This window comes from Arachis hypogaea, chromosome 15 (genome assembly GCF_003086295.3).
Source record: "Arachis hypogaea cultivar Tifrunner chromosome 15, arahy.Tifrunner.gnm2.J5K5, whole genome shotgun sequence".
Classification (NCBI taxonomy): Eukaryota; Viridiplantae; Streptophyta; class Magnoliopsida; order Fabales; family Fabaceae; genus Arachis; species Arachis hypogaea.
The window spans coordinates 123,579,430-123,602,277 of NC_092050.1; the positions used below are offsets into that span (position 1 = coordinate 123,579,430).

At 35.6% G+C, this 22,848-nt stretch overlaps 1 protein-coding gene and 1 long non-coding RNA gene across 10 annotated transcripts; both read left to right on the forward strand.

Annotated features, from left to right (window-relative positions):
- Positions 1–7,257: 7,257 nt before the first annotated feature.
- On the forward strand, positions 7,258–13,986 carry LOC112750572 (uncharacterized). Of its 9 annotated transcripts, none has more exons than XR_011872208.1 (13): positions 7,258–8,078; positions 8,152–8,253; positions 8,364–8,475; positions 11,526–11,650; positions 11,761–11,857; positions 11,987–12,088; positions 12,218–12,302; positions 12,394–12,751; positions 12,839–12,962; positions 13,079–13,123; positions 13,180–13,260; positions 13,336–13,401; positions 13,478–13,986. XR_011872208.1 is itself a non-coding variant. In XM_072216722.1 (13 exons), the coding sequence occupies exons 10-13, from the start codon at positions 13,088–13,090 to the stop codon at positions 13,673–13,675; spliced, it is 381 nt and encodes a 126-aa protein (XP_072072823.1). In that variant the 5' UTR covers positions 7,258–8,078; positions 8,152–8,253; positions 8,364–8,475; positions 11,497–11,650; positions 11,761–11,857; positions 11,987–12,088; positions 12,218–12,302; positions 12,394–12,751; positions 12,839–12,962; positions 13,079–13,087; the 3' UTR covers positions 13,676–13,986. The 9 variants fall into 9 exon arrangements, 5 of the variants coding, with proteins under 5 accessions (XP_072072823.1, XP_072072822.1, XP_072072820.1 ...); XM_072216722.1 differs by having other exon boundaries at positions 11,497–11,650; XR_011872207.1 differs by having other exon boundaries at positions 13,079–13,260.
- Positions 13,987–14,718: 732 nt separating this feature from the next.
- LOC112750573 (uncharacterized) lies at positions 14,719–17,436 on the forward strand. The gene is made up of 3 exons (XR_003175920.3): positions 14,719–15,103; positions 15,220–16,091; positions 16,197–17,436. It is a non-coding gene; the product is annotated as an uncharacterized lncRNA (long non-coding RNA).
- The last annotated feature ends 5,412 nt before the right edge of the window (positions 17,437–22,848 follow it).

Genomic DNA, 22,848 nt, shown 5'->3' on the forward strand with positions numbered 1-22,848 from the left:
TCTTAAACGGTTTAGATGGAGAGCCATTTACCAGAATCAACATGGATGCTGTGCCAACACACTCCTTAACCCACTCCCTCCACCTCCAGCCAAACCCCATCTTCTGTAGCACGATGTCCACAAAGCTCCATTTAACCCAATCATAAGCCTTTTGAAAGTCTAGTTTGATGATTGCCGATTTTTTTTTCATCTTCAACCATTGCACTGTCTCGCAGGCAATAAGTGTCCCATCATGTATCTTGCCACCCTTCACAAAGGCGCTCTGAGTCTCCCCGACTAGACCTGGCATGACTGTTCTCATTCTCCTAACCATCACTTTTGAAATCACTTTGTAAACGCAACCTACCATGCTGATCGGCCGGAGGTCCTTGATCTCCTTGGCTCCAGTATACTTAGGTGCAAGGGCTACCCAAGTAATATTGGAATCAGATGGCAACCTTAAAGATTGAAAGAAATCCAGAACTGCTTTGCTAAACTCTGCACCAATCTCATCCCAGCACTTCTTGACGAAATTCATGTTATACCCATCACTTCCTGGTGCCTTGGATGACTCGCAATCCCAAATGGCCTCTCTAATCTCCTCTAATGTCGGTAATCTCTCCAAAGCTATCGACTCCTCTTCATCAATCCTGTTTACCAGTCCGTCTCAAAAACCCACCACCGGTGACCTCTCCTGGTGGTATAACTCTTATAAAAATATCTAATAGCAATCTTGATCCAAGCTTGATTTCTTATCAACCTTCCATTAATTAGCAGGGCGTCAATTATGTTGTTCCTTCTTCTTGCCGATGCTAAGTTATGAAAGTACCTAGTGTCTTTATCCATATCCTTCGCATGCTTGGAGCGTGATATCTGCTTCTAGTGTATCTCTTTTCTCACATACCACTGTTTGCAGTAGCTTACTAATGCCTTTCTTCTAGCTTCTGTTATATCATCATAAACTCCATTTCCAGCCAGCTCATCTATCTTCCTGAGCTCCACCTCAAATTGCTAAATTTTCTTATCCATGTCACCAAACTTGTCCTTATGCCATCTTCCCAAAGGTACCATAAGAGCCTTCAGTTTGTCCGTGAATTGCACCTCACCAAGATTCCTCCATTCCTCTCTGACCATTCTTAGGAAATCTTCATGTGTAAACTAGGCATCTAAGCTTCGAAAAGGACGCAGACCACCTCTGTACATGGTATTCTGAACTATAATTGCACAGTGATCTGATAGCCCTCTTGAACCCCCTTTTAATCGAACCTCTGGAAACTCCTCTGTCCATTCAACACTGACTAGGACTCTATCAATACGACTGCAAGAGCGGCCACTAAACCATGTATATTTGCGATCACTCAAAGGTAAGTCCACTAACTGCATATCTTGAACCCAGCTCTTGAAATCTTCTGCTGAATCGGTTAATCTGTCCTGACCTTTCCTCTCTTCAACATGAATGACTTCATTAAAGTCACCCATATAGCATAGCGGGACTTGGCATAAGCCAGCTACAAAGCTCAGTTCCTCCCATACAGCAAGTTTTCCTGTTCTATTATGAGCACCATATACCAAACAGAAAGCACAACGGAATTCATTTTTCAAAAGGACTTCTTCTACACATAACCATCTCTCCCCTTTATAACAGTTATTCATCCTGAACATCATGTCATCCCATATTAACAGGAGGCCCCCGGACGTTCCGTCCGACTCTACAAACTCCCACCCCACAGCATCGCTCCCCCAGATCCATATTACGTCAAACTTAGTCACAACTTACATTTTAGACTCAACCAGACCCAACATATTCAGTTTCTGTTTCTTTTTCAACTCTTTAACCATACTCAACTTTCCAACTCCTCCTAACCCCCTAATATTCCAAGAACTAAAAAACATAATGAAACATTATTACACACCTTTTTTAATTTTTTCGGTCTGCATCTTCGAGCCTTTTCTTTTTGCTTTGCCAACTTCCTCTTTTAAGCTAGTGCTTCATTCTGTTCTTGTAAAATCGCCATTATATCATCATCTTCGTTGTACTGCACTACTCCGGATTCAACTGCCAGTTCCCATGCCCTTTTATTTTCGAGCATCTGTTCATTTCTGTCCATCTCGTTCGTACCGCAATTCGCATGTTGTACAGGGCCAAAGTCATCACAATTCTCGCCCCTATTCTCAGCAACCTGCTCTCCAGCTCTATTATCACTGTCCCCCCTCCCCATTTTCACCACTTCCTTTGTCCAGCCTAGCACAAGCCAGTGTCATGTCATTCCCTATTGGTGAGTCTTCATCATTTTCAATTTGCCCAGCCCTCAAGCCCTGGACATCCTCTCCCAGCACCATATCCGTCTCCTTGGTGTACCCATTGCCCACCTCCTTACTGGCGGCATCAATCCGTACCTTCGCTGGCAAAGAGTTTCCATGGTGTAATGGATGCATAGCTTTGCCGCCTGCTTGCTGTATTTCAGTCGCATGCTTGCCCGCTACAATGCCTGCAGCGACGCGATCCATGCGGACCCCTTCTCACGCTACAGCTCAGACGTCTTCCTCCCGTCCAGCCGCCCAATTTTCCTTCACCGGACCTGCATCGTCGTGTTCGTTCCAGCCGCTTTTTTTCTCGCCAGCTCGGTGGTTGCCCCCGCTTCGAGGATCCACTGCGCTGACTGCATCCAAGTCCTCCTCTTCGACAGGGTCTCCAGCAGCGGCGCCTGACTCAGCAGCGTTTGGAGTGTAGCCAGATGGGCCAACCCGACCCGGACCCAGCAGCAACCCGCCTGTTCCTACTTCAACATTACACGGGCCAAGGTTGTGGTAGCCCAATCTCCCTACTTCCGCATAAGTCATGAATGGGACCTTATTGGGCTAGCATTGAGGCCTTTTTTGGGCAGAATTCTTCCTCCAAGGGCTTCCTTTAGTCAGCCCAGCAGTATCATAATTCCAAGTTAACGTTTTATCTAATTCAGAATCGTTAGCCAAATCATAGAATCCCTTTAAATTAGCACTCCTATTAACAGCAGAATCATCAGTTCCCATTGAATTTTGAATGTGAAATAAATTGCAATAATTCCATTCATTCAAAATATTTTCGGGAATTACCAATCTATCCCTATCATCTTCTTCTTCCCTTGGCACCACCATTGCCATCTCAGCTACCGGATCTCTGTTTCTCACTGGCACTATCACATTCGAACTTCTTGCACCCAGAATATCGCATGCTCTTGAGGCGCAAGGTTTATTCATATCATCAGACTTGCAATGTGCCCCATAGCTCTTATAACCGACCTCTTTAACTAGGACATCGAAACCGCTAGTACCAACTGTAATGTGAATCCATTCATTAATTATGTCCATGATACAAGTGTCAATTTGTACCTGTCCCACACTGAACGAGATACATGATTTTGTGGCTTCATCAAATCCTACTACTTCTCCCCATTGACTTTCTATCAGCTTGAACGTCTCCGTTGACCACATGTGCAAAGGAATACCAAAACACTCTATCCACACCCTTCGAGTTTCACTCCGTTCCTCTTCATCCCATCTCCACACGCTATGGAAGAACTCAATATATTGTTCAATTTGAACGTGTAGGCTTCTTCGGCACTTAGAATGCTATCAAAAGTTAGGATTGCTTTATACACTCCGAGTTCTCGTACTTCCACCACCTGCGGCGAATTCCTTTCAATCATAGCCTTCAGCGACTTATAGTCAATCGCCTTTGTCGTCCCACCTATTAGACTCCTTTGTAGCCAGACCAGGTTTTCTTTTGCCACGGGCACTTCCATCTTCTTCGTCTACCCATTCCCGTGAGGATCTCTTTTTTTTTCCTCTCCCCTTAACTCTTTCCCATTTCTCCCTAGGAACCTCTGGCTATCCTCATGCTGGGGTTTAACCTTAACAGTGTTCTGGGCTTCATTCGTCTCCTTCTGCCTCTGAACATTCTTCACTTCATTTGTACGTCGATAACGAGCTTCTCCTACTGAAATAACCTTACCTCATAGCCTCATTCTATCCATTTCTGCAATGGCTTTCAAGGCTCTACCCTTTGTTGTATACCGGATGAACGCAAAAATGTATGCCCTTCCATTTTTCAATTTCCGAGATAAATAGATATCATTTATGCGTCCAGTCCAATTGAACAACTGATATAGCTCCTTTTTTGATACATCTTCAGGAAGGTGTTTTACAAAAATAGTAAATGACTCATTTTCCAAACGATGATACTCTTCTCGATTCCAAACCCTAGGATCTCTATTCAAAAACCTAGTGCTACCCCTCCCGGTGTTTTCCACCCCTCTCTCTCCACCTCTCATTCTCTCTCTGACTGCAATGACTATCCTTAAAAAAGGTTTGCTATTTTATTATCATTTGATTATTATTATTAATTAATTAATTGATATTAGAAAAAATTAGGGTGTGAATGCTTTGCTATATTTTCTGTACTATTTTTTTGTCATTATTATTATTATTATTATTATTATTATTATTATGGAAGTAGTGATGCGGTTTGGTTAAATCCAATAGTGCTATTCTATTATATAGATTATATTATTATATTATTATATACATGTACATGTAGATGTACATAGATGTAGATATAGGTAGTTACTATTACTATATTATTATAATAACTACAATTATAATAATAATTAGAGTAAACACCCAATCTGGTCCTCGTCCATTTTCACGAAGGACAAAGCGATCTCTGTCCAAAAAAAAGGGACACTTCGACCCTCAACCTTTTTATTTTGGGACAATATGATTCCTCTGTTTAAAAAACTATTTAAATAATAATAAAAATTGGTTTTGTGGGGGTTTTATTTATATTTTGTGGGAGGTTTTAAACCTCTACAAAATTATTTCCAATAATATAACCAATTATTATCATCATTACTACATACTACCTTCTTCATCCTCATTATTATTGCTCCTACTTCTATTATTTTTATTGCTTTATCATCATCATTATCTGCTCTACTGTCATCATCACCAATACCAATATTATCAACATTAAAGTTCTCTTTTTTCATTTCTTATTCGATATTTTTTTTTCTTTTAAAAGGTATTTGTACTACAATTACTTTTTTTTGCGGCATCATTTTCATCGATAGTTTTTCTTCACTTAACCACCATTAGTGAAGGAATTTTTCAAAAACAAACTTGTTAATAGTTTGTGGAGGTTTAAAACCCCCTACAAAATACAAATAAAACCCCCACAAAATCAATTTTTGTTATTATTTAAATAATTTTTTAAACAGAGGGATCATATTGTCCCAAAATAAAAAGGTTGAGGGTCGAAGTGTCCCTTTTTTTTAGACAGGGATCGCTTTGTCCTTCGTGAAAATGGACAAGGACCGGATTGGGTGTTTACTCTAATAATTAAGATTTTAATTATTATATTATATATTATATATTATAGGTTTAATTATTTATGTTGGTCTCTATAGTTTTGCGAAATTTTCAGTTAGGTCTTTATATTTTTTTTCCTTTTAATTAGGTTCCTACACCAATTTTTTTCAATTAGGTCATTTTTGGTAATAATTGGCTTAATTTTATAGGGATCCAACTAAAAAAAATAGGTGCCGGTACCCAAATAAAAGAAAAAAAAAGTGCAGAGACCCAATTAAAAAAAATTGGTGTAAGAACTCAATTAAAAGAAAAAAAGTACAGAGACCTAAGTTAAAAATTTTACAAAACTATAGAGACCAATAGAATAATAAAACCTATATTATATTATACTATATTATAATATATATAATCACAATAGAAATAATTTACTATAATTACTGATATTGTATAGATTTAGATTAGATTAGCTCAATTATATATAATGTACAATATTACAATAATAAATACAGTTATAATAATAATAATTAGGATTTTAATAATTATGTCTATAATTACAAAGGAGTTAATTTACTGCCACTACTGAAATTATATAGATTTAGATATTAGATATAGATTTAGATTTACATTAGATTAGTTATATATACTATATACAATATATACAATATACATGCTATGTATTTAGTGTATTTGTTTATTTGTTTATAGCAATGACGATCACATCTATATCTTAGTGCAATATTGATTTTATATTCATAATTTTTTAAATTAATAGTTAATCACACTGTTTATAATTTCCTCAAGTCTGAATCATGTCATGTGTCCTATATGTTTCGGGCCAATAAAATGGTGTTTTGAAAATATAACTGAGGAGATTGTACTGTTGTTCATAACCTTATGTATTGTGGTCAATGTAGTGACTTTTTGAAAGGTTGCTATTTTGCGTGTACATAAACAACTACCATGTCACTAGCATCTACAACATCAGGCACCTCCCACCACCACTATGGGTTACGTGTTGCTATAAATTCATCACTCATATGAATACTCCAGCATCGCTCCAGTGAGAGTTCAAGTAAAAACTCTTTACAGCTCCACATATATTGGTTACAAATGACAACCACGTACAACAACCTCAAGGATATTGAGGGATCTTCAGACCACTTAATATTGAGGATTAAAGCGAGGGTCATGAAAATATGGTCATTGTCTCCTACTGAGCAAAAATACGTGAATCCAACTTTAGAATTGGTGGTCATGGATCACGTGGTGAACTAACAACTATGAGCTAGCACTTGTTGATTTAACTAACTTTATTGATTAATTTGTTAGGAATATAATTTTTTTTCATGTATAAGTTTGATATCAATTTAATACCAAGCTTTGTTTCCAGGGTGATCGAATTCAGTGCACTATCAGGAATGCTTAGTGTAAGACCCAAGACCTTTGAAAAAGGGCTATCATTAGCTAATTTCAAATTCAGTGTTTCTGTAGCCTTAATTTCGGAAATCATTTTATTAAAAATAATTAAGGCAAATTTTGATTTATTGGATTTGAGACGAGTTATGATTATTATCCAATTTTATAATTATTGGGTTATTTTCTATATTCAGATTATAATTTTGGTAGTTATGAAATAAGAGGGGTTTTACATGATTTGGATTAGATAAGTAATATTTTAAATATTAATACTACTGTTTTGAGGAAATAAAGGATTTAATTATATTACTCCTAATTATTTGATTTGGATATTTTATTGAAAATAATTTGCAAAATTGGTGAGCAAATAGTATTTTCTATATGCAATTAGTGTTGGATTTAAAATTGGATTTCAAGTACTATATTATTCTCAATTTTATGTGAAATTGCCAAATTACCCCTAATCCTAATTTTACTCAAAAACCGTAACCCTAAAACCCTACCCGGTTACCTGTTGCTCCCTCCCTGTCCCAGCAGCCAAACATACACGGTTCCCCCTTTCCCTTCCATGAAAGAAAGACACAGGAGCAGAAAGAGAGGAAGAGAAAGGAATCTGCGTCAGTGGCACTGGGAAGGCTGTCGCCTGTCCTCATTGCGAGTCACCGTCCCTGAGCTGCAGCACCATGGAGCCAGCTTCGTCGCGCTGCCTCGGCCGTCTGTGCTATCGTCGCCGCCGCTGGTTCACCTGGCGCCGCCGTCGAAGTTGAAGCACGGGGAGAGAGGGTTCGCGAGTGAGAGAGGGGTGATGGCCTGGATCTGCCGCACCTAGTCTCTTCTGCGAAGTCACCGTCGTCATCCAAGCCCGTCACCGCCACTTGCATCGTTGCCGTCTCTGCCCAGCGCCGCCGCAGATGATAGGTCGCCGGGAACCACCACTGAAGCTCGTGTAGTCATCATCCTTGCCAACAGCGAGAGAGGAGCAAGATGAACCCTTCTGTCTCTGTTGTTCTGGTCCGCTGAGAAAGGAAAGACGCTGCCTTTGTACTTCACGCGTCGCCGATGAGCACGGAGAAGAGGAGCTGTGTCCGCGTCACTGCCGTTTGAGGGGTTGTGCGTGGCCGCCGTTGTACCGCCCTGCTTCACCGTGACTGAGCTCTGTCACTCCCTGCTCTTTGGGCTTGTGATGTTGTTGCGGAAATTGCTACAGGAAGAGGAACAGGCTGAGTCACCGTGCTTTGGGCCACCGGGAGTGGTTATGTGGCTTCCGGGATCACCGCCGGAGCTCTGGGCTGAGCTTCTGCCACTTGAGACCCTGCTGCCACTGTGTTCCACCGCCGGTAAGAGTTTTGAGTTCGGTTTCTGCTCTTTCGGAATTCCGGAAAGGTTATTAACGCCATGTGATTGTAACAGTTGCCGTCACCGGGACTTTTGCTCGCGATTGTCACTTGGGGTTACTGATGGAGCCGCTGCTGGGTTGATATGGAACTGCGGCTGCTTCGTTTTGTTAATTCAGTGAGTGTTTATGTTTCAAAAAGTCTCGCGTTAGTATTCGTATGTGTTTGATTAATGAATGAGTTTTGGTAACGTGGGATCGAGTCCTGATTATTATATATTGCGAATAGTGTTGCTATGGTTATTGCGAAAGTGGCTGGGAGCTGAGGTTTTGGTTGTTGATTTCGGACTGAGGCAGAAAGGACTCTGTGAGACGTTTGGGTTATGGAATTGCGTTTTGAGGTAGGGGCGCTTTCCAAAAACTATAGTTTATTATTGGAATTATTACATATGGGTACTGATGTGAGATATTGTGTATTTGGTGATTGTATCTGCCTTATGTACTATTTAATTGACTCGAATGACTATGGATGTTGGTTTGGCTGAATTATTGTGTGGCTTGTGAAATGTAATGTTTGAAGTTGATTCTTTAAAGATTTGAAATGAGTTTAATCCGTTGAGGATTGGTTTGAATTGAGTCAATTATTTTGATGATGTGAAAGATAGAATACTCTTGAAATTCAGCCTGGGTTGCTTTAATTGATTTGGTTTTGATAAATGACTTATCGCTGAACTGATTCTTTAAAGCTTTGGAAATGAGTTAATTCGGTTGATATTGGTGTGATTTTGAAACGGTTTCTTTGAGATATGCCAATGAGGCGACTGTTGGATTTAGTTTAATTTTGAATTGATTTTGGATTTTGGGCGGTTGGAAAAGGATTGTGGAATGGTTTTGTTGGGACCCGAACTGGGTGGCAAAGTCCAAGTTTTAGTGGAGATGCTACCGGAATTTCTATAAAATCCGAGTCTTTATTGAAAGGTTGTTTGGAAAAATGATGAGTTAAAGACTTCTGCTATTTTATTTGAATTATCAAGAAAAGGATGATTCATGCTTTCGAAATGAGTTAGTAAAGAGGGAATTGTGATTTAGTCTTGCTTCTTAAGAAAGGCATTGTATCTCTTTCAAGAGAACGTTATTTAGATGAAACTTGTGTTTTAAAGCTGTTTGAATGCGGAAAGGGTTTATGCCTTTGGATTTGACTTGGGGGTTTCAATTAAAGGAGTTTCAATGACTTTGAAAGAACCTGAATGTCTATTGACAAGTTTTATTTTGAAATGTTTTGAGAAAGGTTTTAAGTACTCTTTGAACTCTGAACTTTTGTAAGACTAAAACAATTTTGAACAGTTGAAATGCTTTAGAATTTATCATGGGGGTTGAAGCTGGTTTTGCCTAAGTAAAGGAAACGGCTTTGAAAGAAGTAAATGATTACGTGACTCAGTTTGGCTTAGATCCTATTTTATTACTCAAATCGGAAAGCCAATGTTTTAATGATTTTAAATGAATTTGGCGAAATGAGTTATGTTATTCTCCCCTAAAGACTTGGGACTCTGCCGAGAAACTTTTGTTATAAAATCCCATTGTTGGATGGGTGATTTTGAATATCTCAAAGAGGCTTTTAACTTGCCATGATTATGAAAGTTTTGGAAAGAGGATGCCGAGAGTGGCATTGTTTTAAAAGGGGAATTTACCTTGAGTAAAAGTGGCTTACGAGCTTGAGATGATTTGAGAAATGAGATCTTTAAAGCCAAGGCTGAAAAGAGTTGAAACTTGATTTCAAAGTGAAATGAATTGAGAAAATGATTTATGGCTTAAATGCTGATTTCATAAATCTGATGATTTTGAATGGTGGAAGTGCTGTTTTATTATGAGCCGGAATGGCTATGTATGATTATGAATATTGACTGGTTCTGGATTGAACCGTGAGCCGGAATGGCTGTGTGTGATTATCAATATTGGCTGGTTCTGGACTGAACCGTAAGCCGGATGGCTGAGATGGATGTTGATCCATGGATGAGAATGAATGCATGTATATGCTGAATTATTGATAATTTTGATTTTTGCACTTCCACTATTGGAGATGAGGGTTTCCCTGGGTAGTAGCAATGGCTAGCCACCATGTGCTCCAGGTTGAGACTCGAAGCTCTGTTAACCCAATGTCGTAAGTGTGGCCGGGCACTGTGAAAGGCCCGGATGAGCTCGCCCCCATAAATATTCACCAGTGATGGTGATGGATAAATATTCACCAGTGAGGGTGATGGATATGGATCATGATTATGATCAAGTTTATGATGAGTATAACTCGAGTTGGGGATGCACGACAGAGGGACAGTCCAATGGTTAGCTACCAGGACTTGTCGGGTTGGCTCTATAACCGACAGATGATATCATCAGCCGCTAGGGACAGGCATGCATCATATGCATCTATGTGACATTGTTTGGGTGTGCATATTGTACTTAGTTTGCCTATGTGATTAATTGCTAATTGTTCTACTTGCAATAACTGTTTGTTTGTGCTTGCATCCTCCTATCTGTGTTTGCAACTGGAACTCTGTTGGATTGTGGTTATTTGGTTGAGGGTTGGATTGTTTGGGCCTAAGGCCGTGGTTGGATTGTTTGGGCCTAGGGCCGTGGTTGGAAAGAGATGAATTGATGGTTGATTTCGGTTTTGTGTTTCTGGTATGGAATAAAATTATGAAAGGCTATTTTGGTTCTGCATAGATAAACCGTTTTGAAAGGCTTTGAGTTTTTGAGCATTGAATGGTTCCTCTTTCAGAAAAGATTTCCGACCTTACTTTTACTGTAAATCGTTGTTTTTGAAAAGAGGCATAAGACGGTTATTAATCACTGGTGCGATTATCTTCACGTATCCTATTACAGTAATTCCCAAAAACCCTCTACTGAGAACCCTTTCGAGGATGATGTTCTCACCCTCCCTACATTTTTCCCCTTTCAGGATACGGGCGCAGAAGTTATGAAGAGTTTATCTAGTTGTTGTTGAGATGCTCTGTATTGCTTTAGATTATTATTCTTGTACCCTCGCCTTTATCTTGATATAATCTGTAAGAGGGATAGGGATTGTATTGGATTATGTTTGTAATATTACTTATATATATGTACGTATATATATGGATGTACTCTTTATGAGTTTTGTGAGTTGTATGGTATTTATGGATGTATTATATCAGATGAAAGTATTTTTGGATCGGTATTGCGATTTAAAGTTTTAAACAGGCTCATATTTTAGTATTAAATAATATAAAAGTCGTCGTAATGTCCGAACTATCAGAGTCGCGCAGCCGGAAGTGTGAGCTTTGGTAGTTAGGGTGTTACACTTAGAGGAGGCTATTTAAAGATGAGTTATCAGAGGGAAAAATTTATATCGTATGTAACTTGTCAACTTCCTAACTTCCTTGAATGACCAGAAATACAAGGCCACTAATCATGCATGTAGGATATATTTCAAGAGGGATACTCAACTTCAGATGGTACATAATCCATTATTTCCGGGGAATGTGTTTCGTTTTGTTCCTAATGATCTAATACTGAACCACACAAATGCTCAGTCGCATCTTATAGGTATGACGAAAATCAATCCCAATCTTCCAATTAGCTTAATCAAAGCTGAAACATATATTCATTAATGTCTATTTATTAGTGATTAATTGTTATATATTATTTTGTTTCAGATGTTATTGGTCTATTTACTGGCAAGGGTGACATAATTCAATTTACTAAGAATGGCAAGAAGTGCAACTACATTGTTCTCGAGCTTGATGACATGAAGTTAGTGTTATATATTTTCTTAGTAAAGTTGTTACTCACTTCATTACCCACTCTCCAAGTGTATCTCATGTGGGATTTGTTTTGTTCATGTGTGCTTTACGTATCTTCCCTTCATACTTTTAAAACAAGGGAAAAGGCAAGATTAGGTGCACATTTTGGGAGGATTTTGCAACTAAGTTGGTCAATCACATGGAAGAGCAGCCAACATCACTAAGTTCAACCTCTTTAAAGGTTTGCAATTCAATTGCTCTTATTAGGGTGGGACATTTGCACTTCATGTAATTGCTTTGAAAATTAGACAATAAGCATGTTCTGATTCTGTCATTGTGTAGTTATTTCTATATATCTTAATTGGCACAGATGCAATGGGCATATCAAATACCAATCATAATTCAATTCTCTACATCAATGTGGACTTCCAAGAGGTTAAGGATTTTCGCAAGAGGTAATACATCTAACCGTGTCGTTTGAATCAATTTGAGACTCATACACTAGAACAGATTAATGAAATTCATGTACAATGTCAAAAATTTAAGCGTCATCATGGCTGCGGTTCCACATGCAAACCAACTATCCCAAATTGCTACAGAGCCAGCGTACTCTATGGAGGATGATCTCATCAACAACTCCATTTACAAACCCATTTCTGAACTCAAGGCATCCATTGATAAACTACTATGGTATTTATTTTGCAAATCCAACTATGCGATGAGTTTGATTGTTGTTTATTCTTAAGAATGGGAGCTTTGTGACAATTGGAACTGTAATTGCAATTGACCCCAAGAACGGTTGGTGGTACAAAAGTTGTAAGCATTACTTTCATTCACTAAGGGAGGCTAAGGATTCCTACTATTGTGCCAAGTGTGCCACCTATCCAACCACTCACACACCTAGGTATACAAGTCAACCCTTTGTTCAAGCTCTTATTCAACAACTTTATGCAATATCCATGTATCTTTTGTAACACCTTATCCTTTATAGGTATAGCATTAATATGAAGGTTGCTGATGATATTGATACGGCTGCATTCCTTCTTTATGACAAGGAAGCGACCAAATTTCTTGGAATCTCTGCCTCTGACCTGAGGCTTGCACATCTAACCAGGGTAATGTTTAAAACATGCATACAGAGTTATGTATATATAAACACATGCTATTCCTTTTATATTTTTTACAAATATTGTTATACAATTCTTTAATTAACCTATAAACCAAAATCAAGGTGGAGTAAATGAGGAATACCCGACAGAGCTCAATTCCTTTAAGGGTAAGAAATTCCTTTTCAAGGTTTCTGTCAAGATGGAAGATCTAAATTCTTTCTAGCCTTGCAAGGTCATTGTGATGAAGCTGATGGATGAGATATCTCTTATAACAAAATTTTTAGGAAAGCATGATATATACCAGGTTACTTATTTGATGACTTCTCTGATTATGCTAAACCTTTGTGATATTCCTATTTATACGTCTGACTTGGTGCAGCCAAACCTTGCAATGGAACACTCAGAACTGTTGAGCTTGCAAACTGCTTCCACCGACACGTCAAAGGTAACTATCAAATGGTGAAAATCGTTAATTTGAGCATTAAGGGGTGATATTTAGTTAAAAAATAGTTAAAATGCAGGGCACGAGTTCTCCTTCTGTTGAGACTTTGGTGGACAACTCTAACGATGCTTTCTCGACCCCCAAGAGAAACATTATTAGTGGTGGATGGTCTAAGCAACTCATTGATCTTTATCCAGACTCTGCTAATGGATCATCATTGAAGTGTAGAAATCTCGAAGATGGCATTCTCAGAGTTGATAAAGTCTACCAAGATTAGTCTGGATAGATTCTCAAGCAAAATATATGGTGGACTACTGATCAAGCTCAAGTATCATAGTATATTTCCCAGTATCAATGTTGCGTATAATTATGGTTTTGTGTTGTGTCCTTTAATGAAATGATGTCGTTGCTTTTTTTTCCCTTTAGCTATGTCATCCAATAACGCATGGTCTAATGCAATCAAACCATGCGAGTAATTGTGTGCATGTAATGCTAATTATGTATGTGGAGCAAAAGCAATATGTATGATATGTGCTTGCTTCTTATGTTTGGTTCCTTTAATCCAATCGTAATGTGTTTGTTTAATAATTGCATCCTACTCTCTAAATCTAAATTAGTATATAACCTAATACTTATAATAAATAATTTGGATAATGATTCAATGCATGGAAGATGTGCCCATGTATTTTTTTATCATTTTCATATCCATTAAAAAAGATGTCACTTTTTTTTATCATTTTATAATATACATTCCTTATGCGGTTGTCTTTAGAATTGTATAGTTTATTTAAAGGAAAAGTATAGGTAAACAATGAAAATATTAAACAATGTAAATAATAGATATATCGGATGTTCATTTTACTAGTGTACGGATGGTTATTTTAATATTAAAATTTAGAGGGTTAATTTGGAGGTGTAGTATGTTTTTATTTGATTTGTAGTTGTTCATATTGTTCAACAAAGTCATTGTCCCTCTAGCATTCCCCTTATTTAAATTACCAATTAGTATAACAGTGACTAAAGCATGTATATGAAACAAATTTTCTGCATGTCAATAAATGAACTAGCACTCTAGACAGGAGGCCCAAGTATAGGATATGAGCTCTTATATACCCTTATGTACATTTTTTTCATTTCCAAATTTTTAATTTCTAATTCAATATAGAAGCTAAAATTTATTGTTCACTAAAATTACACAAATTTACTTTTCTGGCAACTGGCATCAGGGAATGATGTGTGGCACATCCTTTATTGATATATTTATTTGATTTATTTGATCTATTTGAAATTATTACTTCCCTATATCCCTATTGAATTCCTATTCAATATTTTTTACCGTACTCCATCAGAGCACAACTGTCCTTTGTGCATGATCTCTCCTTTCTATAAACGGTGCTTTATCTACATTTGTTCACACTATTCCAAGATAAAATATGTAAAGTGGCTTCATGTACCTGTCTTCTTCTTTGGAAAGCTAATATATATTTATAACTATCCTATTCAAACACCATACCTACATTTTTTAAGCCTGGCCAGACATTGCTGGTTACTTTGTCAGAGCCAGTGGAATAGTCATAAGCTAACTATCACAACAGTTCCATACATATTTCTACCTCTACTATTACCAACCATGGAAGAGAGTAGGCTCATTCCTGCGAACTTTGACGAGGATCGTATATTTTATCTTCATGTGGATCCCGAAGCTGTAAGTCTTATTTATTCACCCCTGAATCATAAATAGCTTCCAAAAGATTCATATATATTTTCTCTTTGTTTTTTGAAAAACAAAAAACTTATGATTATGTTAATCTCTAATTTCAGGTTACACATGAGTTACCCTCCCTATTTTATAGGAAGTATAGGGAACTTCTTCGAGATAGGATTATTGTAATAGACATGAATGACAATCAAATTGAGCTATCATTGAGCAGAAGGTTTCTACTGGCTACATACTCCATGGATTTCATAATTTGGTCACATGTTACGGGCTCGGCCATGGTAGCTGGATGAAGTTACTGTACGTTGGGGAGGACATATTCGTTGTTATAAAGGTCAAAGACAGCTTCATGATGCGAAAAGAATTCTCATATCCAACTTCTAATCTTTTGCACAAAAATAAGCCACCAACCAATCACCTTTCTGCCCAACAAATGCCACCAGTTTCGACTCCTTCAGATTTGGTTCATTCCAACTATGCAGATATGCCATTTCTAGAAGTTAATTTGCAAAATAGCTTTGTACAAAAAACTCTTCATAATCCCATTACCACAATACCTTCCCTTGCCTCCACTGGGAACACCTTCGAGATGAAAACTGTCTACAAGCAAGATCTTCAGCTCACAGGCTTCCAGGGATAGGATGGTTTCCTCAGTGCTACTCCGCTGTCTAAAACTTTTCTTCAGAAAGACCTGAACCACTCCGCTGCCAGCACGTTACATACCATGCCTAACAAATACAACCAATTTGGCCAGGATCCAACCCAAGTTTCCCAACAGGTATCCCCATACTGCAATGGTACTGCTAATCATGTTTGTTCCATTACTAAACTACAAACTCACCCTACCGGAAAGGTCGAACTGAACCAATACGCTACACCATTAACCACTGGTGGCCCCAACTCAAACATTCAAGGACCTCATGTTTATCGTTACCTTAAGCTTCTCACTTCCAACTAGGTTGACAACAGTTCCGTGGTAATCATCCTAAACTTTTTTACTTTCATGCATTACTAAACCTTATCCAAAAATTCCTAACAAGTTGTTTAAATTTTTCGATTTTCTGTCGTCCTCAATTGCAAGATCATTCCCCTTAGATTTGCTGAGAGTGCATTTCCTAGCAGACACAACCATGTCAAGGTGATTCTGGACAATGGCTCTTGCTACCGCATTGGATTGAGATGGAGCAAAAAAAAGAAAGTTGGGTTATATTGATGCACCACTATTTCATGGTACATTTTGTGCTTAATTTAGGTAGATTTTATTCACTTTTTCCACATTTATCCAATGAAATAGCATGGTTTCATGATTTCTTCCTAAATTGTGCTTAAGTGTAAAAACATACTTTTTAGGCCCTTAATTGGTTGATTTTGATTCCACTAGATACCTTGATGTGTTTGCTAGTGATTTCAGGATTGAAAAGGTTAGGAATGGATCAAAGGAATGAAGAGAAAAGCATTCAAAGTAGAGAAATCATGGAAAATCAAGGATTTGGAATGCATTCAACGATGCGCACACGTGGAATTGAGGTCGCATGGCGACACGTACGTGTACATGGTGCGTACGCGTGGAAGAAAAATTGCCAAGCGACGCGTACAAAATAGCCTATTCATTCTATCACTCCAAGTTCTCATTGTCCCCAGTATCTTCAGAATCACAAAGTTTGAGAGAGTCATGGACATTAAAAATACCTCATAAGGTGAAGATTTTTTTTGTGAAAGTGTCTCAATAAAAAACTCTCGGTGATAAAATTGTACATAACAGATTTTGTAACACTTTACCCATTTGTCCGAGATGCTTGACTAGTAAAGAATCCATCCAGCATTGTCTTTTCTAATGCCCATTCTGTACTGCGATTTGGAGCTTAAGTTCGATTAAGAGAGGCCATTGGCAGTATAATGTAGTTACCTTCAAGGAGTGGTGGCAAAACATGATTTCAAACTCATCCTTGGGTACAGACGGTCGCCAGTTTCGAGCTCTCTTTGCCGTTTTCTATGGAATTGCTAGAAAGCGCAGAATCAGTACGCCTTTGAGAAGGAAGTGATACCGGCTGCAGATATGGTCCACCAATCGAACAAACTTGCTGCTAAACTCCTCGAAGCGGGTCTCACATGGGTCCTTGTTTGCTTTCCTTACTAGCAACTTTACTCTTTCTTTCTTTGGTTTAATTGTTTCTTTAGCTACTTTACCCTTTCGTTTGTTTTATTTGGTTTTGTCACTATTGTAAGTGACACGTTGGGAGACCCCCTATTTCTTTTCTCATCTATTTGAAAACAATTGTTATTTTTCAGTGAGTAATAAATAGCCTTTGCCTTTAGAAAAATAATTAAAGATGTCGCAACTATTATTCAACTGATGTCAAAATTGCAGAATGATTTTTTTTTAAATATGTAATGATATTAAGTTTATAAAATAATTTTTTAATAAACTTTTTTTTCAATTATTGGCTTTTAAGTTTTTTAACATAATCACTATATTATACATTTTTTGGTGAAACAAAGTATTATAATTATTTTATTTAATTTTTTAAAAATATTTTTTTATAAAAAATATTGAAGTATTATAATTGTTTCCTATTCAAATTCATATTGGAGTATTCTCGACAAAATAAAGTATTATTATTATTATTATTATTATTATTATTATTATTATTATTATTATTATTATTATTATTATTATTACCCTAATGCATTGTCTTACTACACCCCAAAAAGAGCCTAACAATCTTTTAAGGTGCTAGTCCAATAACTCAGAACAATAAAAGAATCTTTTAAATGATATTTTTAAAAAATATTATTAAATTCTAAGTAAAAAAATTATTATCATTAATCATCCATCTAAAAAGAAGAGAAATACTATGACATCTGTTGTAGGTACAAAAACCAGAAGTAACGGCAAAATTTCAGTAGTTGTCCCAACAAGTGTCAAGCTCAGCTTGAACCACGCTTGTTCCTCACTCGAGGAGAAAAAAAGTAGTCCACACCGTAGCATGACACTATATTTACTGGGTTAGAATATTTTTATTCTGATTCATCATCAGTGCGCAAATTCAAATGGTGTGTCATATCTTGTAGCATAATTTACACTTTTCAATTTTAATATTAAAGAAATTGTTGTGCTTTGCATCATTATTGAAAGTATGTGTGTTTCACCTAGTTGTGGAGGTCACTTTCGAACAAACCAGAGAGTTAATTTTTCTTAACATGAAATTGGAAGGCCAATTTTTCAAGAAAATTGGAGACTTGGATTTATGGTTGGAATGGGCATGCGTGTAGAAATCGAACAACCATAATTTTATTGTTAGCGATCAAACGGATTAGAATGTTCATTGTAAATCTGAGTCTCAGATTTGTGGTCCATCACAAATTAGATGACCAGATTTGAAATTAATAAAATCGGACGCTTAGGATTTGTTGTGCAAATATGAGCCTTAGATTTGTTAAGGTGCAGATATGCATCGCGCATGCGTGTGGTAAGTAGGGCTGGCAATATATACCCTATTCGCGGGTACCCAACCCGAACTAACTCGTTCGGGTAGGGTTGTCTACCCTACCCGCTGCGGGTAGGGTAGGGTAGGGTGCAAATTTGCCTGCGGGTAGAGTAAGGTACGGGTTTAGAGTATACCCTACCCTATCCTACCTGCACCCTTAATATATTATATAATATATATGTAAAAGTTATATATATAGTGAAGAAAATGAGTCTTGTACTCACAATTTTCTTCTTATAAAAACTTGAAATAATCACTAAGCTAGTTGATGATCATATTATTTGTAATTTTATGTTGAATTTCTTTAAGATTGTATTGTTTTTAGTTTTAATTTGAACTTAGTTTTTTATTTTCTATTTTATTAATATGTATGAAATTTAAAATGGTTGAATTTTATATTTATTTGAATTTTTTTTTTGTTTCAGCGGATAGGGTCGGGTAGGATAGGATTTAGAATTTTAACGTGTGGGTAGGGTTAGGGTTGAGAGATTCTCAACCCGCGGATAGAGTAAGGTAGAGTTTTAAGAAAATTTACAACCCGCGGGTAGGGTTAGGGTAGAGTCTAAACCCTACCATACCCTACCCATTGCCAGCCCTAGTGGTAAGTGTGTGGTGCGAAACTCTCTTCTTCTCTCCCTTGTATCCCTCTCCGTCTCACTCTCACTCCCTTCACTTAACATTCTCACACTACATTCATACTCTCAAACAGAAAACCAAACTTGAAGCTCAGCCAAAAACAACAAACAACAATGTCTAAGAGACTAAAAATTAAAGAAATTGATCATCTTGAACTTTATATTGTTAACTATCTTAGTCAATTTAATTATGTAAGTAATTTTTTTTAATTTTTTACGGTGACAATAGAAAAATGATAATATTATATCTTAGTGTTGTATATATTGATTTAATGGTAGTATTATAATATATTGTGTGCAAAACTGTAAATAAATATTAATTATATATATAGTTAGTTTATGTTAATCATAATGATAATTAGTATGATAATAAAAAATAGAGATAACTTAGTTATCTCTTAATGAGAATTAGATTTATTTTATAGCTTAATTAATTATATATGTTGGTTAGAGTAGAATAGGAATTAGAATTTGATTTCATGGTTATTTAATGATAATATTGGCAGTGATTCATATATTTTTTTTCAAACTCATCTTTGTTATCACTGTTGTAGTCTCCTCATTTGATATTTCGATCAATTTCAGATTGTTCGACTTTAATATATAACTCGATAAACGATACTTGTAATCAATTTTCATAATAGATTGAAAACATCTCTTACTCGCTTTATTGGTGACATAATTCATTTGAAGATGAACAAATCCACCAAAATCATATACCTAGGCAAAATGCACGATACCATCTTTGATATTTGAGGACCTATCATTTCATAAATCACACATTTTAGTTCTTCAAATGATAATGTGAAAGGAACAACAAGATCAAACGGATTCTCACATGCAAATCTCACTCTCTCAGGTGTTTGTAATAAAATCTTATTACAATAAGATACTTTTAACATAACTATATCATGCATTTTTTTTCCTTAAATCACTGTCACTCTCATTCTTACTTATTCATGTTAGCAAAGTGAAAAAAAAAATGAAGAAAATAGTGAGGTAAAGAAGATGAACTATGAGCAATTGGACCACGTAGGTATATATAGGTAACAAATCTGACTCTCGAATTTATATTTTTCGAATTTAATATTTTTATTTTTAAATTTGACCCGCCGATTTTTAAATTTAGATTTTAATTTTTTTAATTGCAAATCTGACACACTCATATGTCCTAAAATAAAAATAAAAAAATTATCACAAATTAGAGGATCCAATTTGTGCACTCTCAAATTCAAATTCACCTCTCCAGAAATTTGAGCCTTTGATTTTATATAGTTTTTACCTTACTCATTTTCACATTGGTAGAAATTATCCACCCATTTCATAACAATGCATAACACAACACAAACATCCACTACTAAAAAATGAATTGAATACTCATGCAATAGTAAGCGAAAGTTATGAAATTTTATGCCTTCATCTTTTAATAAATGTAGACATTAGGATATTGTTAAAGAAAAAATCCGTAAATTTTATGGCATGGCCAAATCTAGCCTTTCTAATATATGGTAGAGAGCATATTGGAAGTGAAATCAATAGGCTAACACGACGGGATATCAATATCCAAAGTCTTTGCAAAAATATATCTTCATAATTTTTTTAATAAAAAATTATCATCACTTATAACTACAATTTTTATTATTAAAATGTTACTATGCAAAAATTATCTAGTATAACTAAGAACATAACATATTGTTACAACAAAAAATATTTCTAAAATCATGAAAAATTATACGAATCTAAAATCTAATGTAATCTAACAACAACAATCTAACTAGCCTTAATTGTCTAAGATTATTATATTTTTATGGGTAAAGTACTAAATTGGTCCCCTAGGTTTGGGCGTAATTTTGTTTTAGTCCTTAAGATTTAAAGTGTTCTATTTGAATCCAAAAAAGTTTCATTTAGCATCAATTTAGTCCTACAGTGAGGTCAAAATTAAATAATTAACAAAATGTCCTACATAACAACAGTTCAAGAACAAAATCGATAATCTGGAGAATAAGTACAAGCTCCAGAGGCACAAAATCAACCATTGATACATTAATACATTTATTTATCATTTTTTTTAGTTTTATAGAAAATATTTTATTTATATTATAAAAAAATAATAAATAATTGTATTGATGTATCAATGGTTGATTTTATGCCTCTGGAGCTTGTACTTGTTCTCCATATTATCAATTTTGTTCTTGTACTATTGTTATGTAGGACATTTTGTTAATTATTTAATTTTGACCTCACTGTGGGACTAAATTGATGCTAAATGAAACATTTTAGGATTCAAATAGAACACTTTAAATCTTAAGGACCAAAACAGAATTACGCCCAAACCTAGGGGACCAATTTAGTACTTTACCCTATTTTTATTCTAGTCTAAACTAAAATTATTGCAATCTAAGTAACCTAAATTGTCTAAAACTATTACATTTTTCTAATCTAAATAAAATTTTCATAATTTAACTAAACAATAATCTCTAAACTATAAATTATGTTCACTAAATAAACTCGAAGATTATAATAACCTCAAAGTGTAGTGTTTAGTGATATGTCACGTCTCGTTTAGTCGATTGATCAGTAGAAAGTATATAAGCATCTTCCAACCTCATCTCTGATGCATAGCACTCAAAATATTATTTATTATACATCTTAAGAGCAGCCAAGATCAAGCCAAATATATTTTTTACTTTTCAATATTTTTCTTAATTATTTCATAAAGTATGATCTCTTACCATATATCGTCTAAGTGGAACTAAAAGAAAACTTGTGGAAGAAAATATTAAATGATAAAATATTACAACTGGCAAAACAATTGATAAAAGAAATTGAGAAGATCTATTTTTCTAAAATGTGGTTAATTACGAAAAGGTATCAATTGTCTATACTTTATTTATATGGATAAATAAAGTATTTATTTTATTTATATAAAAAAAATTCAAATTGTAAGGATCAAAACATTATATTTTTATAATTTTTTTAAACAAAAAACTAATACTTGTAAAGTGATTTTTTTTTCTTTATCAATTTTCTTCAAGTCGAATAATCTCCCAATTTTTTTTAGAATTGAAAGAATTGTTGAATAAAATTAAAAGTTCTGAGTCCCAACCTTTCATTCTTAATTACATGATAACATTGACAGAATATGTAATTTAAATTAGATTCTTTTTCTCAAATAAAAACCTACTATCTGGTATGTGCTATTGCAACATGGTCTCCAAAGATTATGTTGTAACTCACAATTTAATAACACACATTTACAACCTCAACACAGAGAAAATGAACCTTACGTTTCTATACAAATAATAATAACTAAATTTTGATTGATGTTTCTGCCATTCTTAATTGTCTTCAAAATTCTTTTATGGAAGAGGCATCACCATTCCTTTGAAAAAGACAATAAAAAAAGAAGAAAAAATTGTATAAATAATGATCTCTATGTAACCTAACATAGATAACATATGATCTACCTTAGAAGTTAGAACTCCTTATTCCTTTGCCGGTAATATATAATAGCACCATGTACGTTGTTTAATTAGGTATAGTCATAAGTATGGTCATCTGGGCTTCCTATAGGCTTGTATGTATGATTGACATAACCATAGCGCATTGT